The sequence below is a fragment of the Myotis brandtii genome, unplaced genomic scaffold, assembly GCF_000412655.1.
Source record: "Myotis brandtii unplaced genomic scaffold, ASM41265v1 scaffold555, whole genome shotgun sequence".
In the NCBI taxonomy this organism is placed as follows: Eukaryota; Metazoa; Chordata; class Mammalia; order Chiroptera; family Vespertilionidae; genus Myotis; species Myotis brandtii.
This window is the reverse complement of record NW_005370065.1, coordinates 1,428,633-1,433,713: the sequence shown is the minus strand read 5'-3', so window position 1 is coordinate 1,433,713 and position 5,081 is coordinate 1,428,633. Positions and strand designations below refer to the sequence as shown.

At 57.4% G+C, this 5,081-nt stretch overlaps 1 protein-coding gene across 1 annotated transcript; it reads right to left on the bottom strand.

Annotated features, from left to right (window-relative positions):
• Nucleotides 1-1,308: 1,308 nt before the first annotated feature.
• Nucleotides 1,309-4,108, bottom strand: LOC102258164 (toll-like receptor 12). Its single transcript, XM_005878404.2, has one exon. It carries the CDS (start codon nucleotides 4,106-4,108, stop codon nucleotides 1,385-1,387), a length of 2,724 nt encoding a protein of 907 aa, XP_005878466.1. The 3' UTR covers nucleotides 1,309-1,384.
• Between the last annotated feature and the right edge of the window lie 973 nt (nucleotides 4,109-5,081).

The window sequence follows — 5,081 nt, the reverse complement described above, 5'->3', positions numbered from 1 at the left end:
GCCGGGGCCGGGGAGGAGCCTGCAACCAAAGTACGTGCCCTTGACCGGAATCGAACCCAGGACCCTTTGGTTCACAGATCGACACTCTATCCACTAAGCCAAACCGGCTAGGGCCCAACATATGTGCACTTACTTATAAATTATATGCATGTAGTAATATATAATTGCATGACAAGCTAACTTTTATTGAACATTTACAATGCATTATTAGGTCCTGCTTTCCGTGCTTTATACATATGAACTCACTTAATCCTCGGAAAGCCCTTTGAGGGAAGGTGTAATACTATCCCATACTACAGAAGAGGAAACTGAGGTGCAGAGGTTACGTAGCATAACAAAGCCATAAGACTAAAAAGTAGGCAGGCTAGCTTCAGAATAAAGTGATATATGAAAAAAATACCAATAGAAGTTTTAAAAGTTCCTTCCTAAGCCCCAGTGGCTCATCTTGTGCACCACCATCCCCCCTTGGAGACCACTGCTCTGGGGGCTCCCAGACCTGTGAGGGCTGCTACAGTGTGGTCAGTACTTTGAGGAAGGGAAGTGCAGGAAGTTGTGGGAACCCAGAGGCTGGGAGGTCAGGAATGGCTTTTGGAGAAAGCGATGGCTGAATTGAGTCTTACAGGATGTGTAGTAGTTCCCCAGAGGAAATAAATTGGGAGGAAGGAATAGCACATGCAAAGGCCCAGAGGCAGGAGATCATGGTGTCCTGGGAGCTGCAAGCAGATTAGCACAGCTGAAGCACGAGTGCCAAGGAGGTGGGCTCCCCTCCCGGTGCTGCTATGAGGGTCAGACAAGGTGATAGATATGACCATGCCTTCATGTCCGCATTGAGGGAACAGACAATCAGCCTGCTGCCTCCTGGGCAGCATCCCAGCTTTTTTGGTCCTCGGCTGCCAATTCCCCTATAACCCAGATGGCGGAAGGGGCCGCTCTGCCCCTTGAAGAGCTGGTTGAACTCGGCCTGGACCCCATTCCAGAGCTTAGGAGTCCTCTGAGCCTTCCTTTCTTTCCCATACTCTCCCTGAATCCCCCCTTTATTTCCTTCAGGCTACAGTTTCCGTGACCCCACCCCCTGCACCCTCTTTCTCATGTGAGTTTCCATCAAAAAACAAAAAGACCAATTAAGCCATTCATTTCATGCATTTAGTAAGTTTACTGAGGATCTGGACCTCTTGAGGTCACATCACATACCTCGTGGCCACCTGCCGTTCCTCCAGAGCCTTCCCAAAGCCCTACGTTCCCATCGCCCTCCGTCGATCCTCCCCATACACAGCACCCACCTCCCAGAAGCTCCGCTCAGTCTCGCTCACTGACACATACCCACGCTCTCCCTGCCAGGATGGCTTTCCTTCCCATCCCACCCTCCGACCTACATGCACTCACTCTAGCCCCGCCTGGCTTGCTCCAGCCTGCTCCCCAACCACGCCCAGAAGTCGTCCTTGCCCTCCTCTTCCTTGGGCCACACGCAGTAGTCTCCTCTGCGGAGCAGCCGGGCCAGTCTGTGGTAGCCGGGGAGCTGGTGGCGGGAGACGCGCTCCAGGAAGACCAGCAGCAGCAGCAGCGGGGGGCGGGGGGCGGCCAGCAGGAGGGAGGTGGCCAGGCGGAGCTCCAGGCGGCAGCGTGGGGTATGCAGAGCCTGGCCGCTCAGCACGCAGAGCGTGACCTGGCTGTTGGCCATGCTCTCCACCACGTTATCAGCCACGTCCTTGCCTGGCTCGAAATCCCGCTCAGGGAGGCAGAGGCGCAGCCCCCGGCGGCCCTCCAAGGCAGGCAGCAGCTCCTGCACCACCCAGGCCTGGTCTTGCCTACAGTGGGACACGAAGACGTCATAGAGGAACCTCTTGCCCTCACCCTTCGGACCCCTCAGATCCTGAAGCCAAGCCCTGAATAAGGCCTGCAGATAGAGGAGCCAGGAGTTCCTGGCTTCTTGCAGGAGGGGCAAGGAGATCAGCAGAAGCAGCAGGGCAGAGCTGCCCAAAAAGAGTCCCAACTCTAGAGTCCTGGGGCAGTGACTCCAGAGAAAGGGGAAGAGGCGTTGCTTGGGGTGGACCCCGGCTTCTGGCTGGCACAGCTGAGCTGACTCTATGTGCACATATGTTCTGGGGGACCGCTCAAGCCAGGGCTCCACCCAGGCATTGGCACACTGGCAGGCCAAGGACGAACCCAGAACATACACGTACTGTGGCATCTGGGGACTGTGCTCCTGGAGACTGCCATCCAGCACGAGGCCTGCCTCCCAGTCTAGCACCAAGACCTGGAGACTTCCCAGGCCCTGGAAAGCAACCGCAGACAGTGTCTCCAGCCCCGTTCGGGCCACATGCAGTACCTGGAGCCTGGGCAGGTCCCCCACCAGCTCCTCCAGCTGCACGCGGCGGGGCTGCGCTCGGGACAGCAGTCTCTGCAGCGTCAGCTCCTGTAGACTGGGCAGCCCGGTGATGCAGCAGGGCCTGGGGCCGCGCCCGTCCCCCTGTACCCTCAGATACTGGAGCCTGGGGAGCTGCCAGAGGAAGACGCTGGGGGTGTCGGGGGAACAGAGGCCCTCCAAGCTACTGCCAAACAGGGAGAGTTGGCGAAGGGCAGGGAAGATCTTGGGGACCTTCTCGGTCCCCAGCTGCAGCCCCCAACCATTTAGAGTCAAGTTCTGTAAGGCTGGAAAGACAGGAGAAGCCAGCTCCCAAAGCTCCCCGCCTGGCACCGCGTGAAGCTCCAAGCTGGTCAGCCTCGTGGGCAGGGACAGCGCTGTCCCAGAAGGGCCAGAGCGGAGCGGCAGTCTCAGGTCCTGCAGACTCTCCAGGCCCCAGAAGTCCCAGGCTGGGCTCAGCACAATGTGGGTCTTCAGCAGGTTGAGGGTGGTGAGTGCAGGCAGAGGAGCCAACCAGCCCTTGCCCAGGGCCTCCAGTGGATTGTTACTCAAGTCCAACATCTCCAGCCTCCTTAAGCCCTGGAATACCTGGCCCTCCAGCCAAACCAGCTGGTTCGTCTGAAGTAGCAGCTCCCGCAGGTGGGACAGACACGAGAAGGTGTCAGGGGCCAGGCTACGCAGCTCATTGCTGGACAGGTCCAGGGCCCGCAGTCCTGACACAGCTCCTGTCTCATTCGGGCACAGCACGGCACTGCGTAGCTTGTTGCCTGACAGGTTCAGTCTCTGAAGCCTGGGCAGGGCAGCCAGGAAACCTGGTGGCAGGTCCATTAGGCCACTTCCCTTAAGACTCAAGCTCTTCAGGCTCTCGCAGGAAGCCAGGGCCTCCAGAGCTATGTGCTCTATCCGCATCCGCCCCTGTCCCAGATTCAGCTCTTGCAGCTCGAAGTGGGCAACTGTCCCGGCGGGCAGCTCGGCCGTGTCCGTATATGTCACAGACAGGGCATCCAGCCTCCGCAGCCCCAGTCCCATCACTGCAGCTGCCTTCATCTTCGTGTGGTCCAGATTCAGAGTCCCCAGCTTGAGGCCCTGGAGGCCCCCAGGACTGGCCATCTTCAGCCACCTGTTTGACCTCAAGTCCAGTGTCTCCAGAGTCCAGGCATCGCCGGAGGAGGAGCCAAGCACCAGGTCTGGGAAGATGTCGGCCAGCTGCCCCATATCCTCAAGGCAACTCAAAGTGACGGACAGCCGCCGTAGGTTGGGAGGCAACCGGACCCCCGAGTTCCCATCCAGGCAAACGCCCGAGAAAGCTAAGTACTGGAGGGAGCTCAGGTTGCCTAAGGCCTCAGGGGGTAGGAAGAGGTCTTTCACGGGGAGGTGCATGAAAGACAGCCGCTGCAGCTGTCCCAGGCCCCGGAAGGCTCCGGGCAGGATCTGTGTGAGATACAGGGTCAGCCCCAGGGCCTTGAGGCCAGGGAAGCGGGAGAAGGCGTCCGCGGGCAGAACCGGAGGGGATCCACGGAGACAGAGCCCCTCCACACCCTGTGGCACAGCCTCCACGGCCTTTGTCACGTTGGTCACCCCGGAGCACACCGCAAGGAGGGGCAGTCTGGAGTCCAAGCCGCAGAGGAAGAAATGGGAGACCAGGTGCAGCCTGGAGCCTTCGGTCACTAAGCAGTTGGAAATGGTCCAGCCCGAGATCAGAGGAGGGAACAGGAGCAGACCAGGCAGCAGCAAACGTCCGCCCATCTCAGCGCCACGTCTGCTCTACAGACAAGCGGAATCAGAACCTGACTGTCTGCTCCCCTCCCTTTCCCAGAGAGGAACCCAGACCCCTTCCTCCCCTTCACACACACATACTCCGTACTCACAGCACCGGCAGGGTACACCGAGCCCTGTACCAGGAGGGTCTGGAAGCAGGGACTGAGGGCCGAAGTGCTTCCAAACTGTAGAACTGCTGGGAGGGCAGGGCCAGACCAAGAGACACTTAGAGCAGAGGATCCAAGGGTCAGGGAAGGCAGAAGTGCTCTCGTGAGAGGAAGGGCCCGGGTCTCGCTTCTCTGTTGAGGAAGCGAGCATTTCTGAGCACAAGATTTGGGGCCCAAAGCGCAGGATCTCACCCTGCCATGGGCCTGAGCCGGGCACTGCACCTCTCTCGGCTTCAGCTTCCTCATCTGTAAGCTCAGCATACCGATTCCTGCTTCATAGGATTGCTGCAAATTACATGTAAGTGTCAGAATGACGGTTCTCTCAGCAGCCCCTTTACTACTTCCTCTGCTTACTTTGGAAAGGAGGTCTTGAGCAAATCAGGATTTTTAAAAAGCAGATGTTTTACAAGCAAAATAGTACATCAATGTGATGCCTTCATGGACATCTTGTAATGGTCCACATGGAATGTTCCAAAAAGCCCAAGATTTACCCAAGAGGAGTCTAGGGCCCCATTCCTGCCCTTCCAGGCTGGGCTAGGAAGAATGCTGTCCGTGGCCTTGACCTTGACATGCACTACCGGATGGAGCCCGGACCCCAGGGGAGAGCCGAAAGAGAAAATCAAGGTGCTTTATGATGATCTCAATGCATAAACTATTCAATATCTGATCATGATTTTAAACAATAATAAACTCAAAAGAAAAGCACTTTCATTGAGGTTCTTTCTGTCTCCACCACCTTCTTCCCTCCCCAAACCCCGTGATCACCTTGTCTGTGAGTTCTTAACTGGTCATCA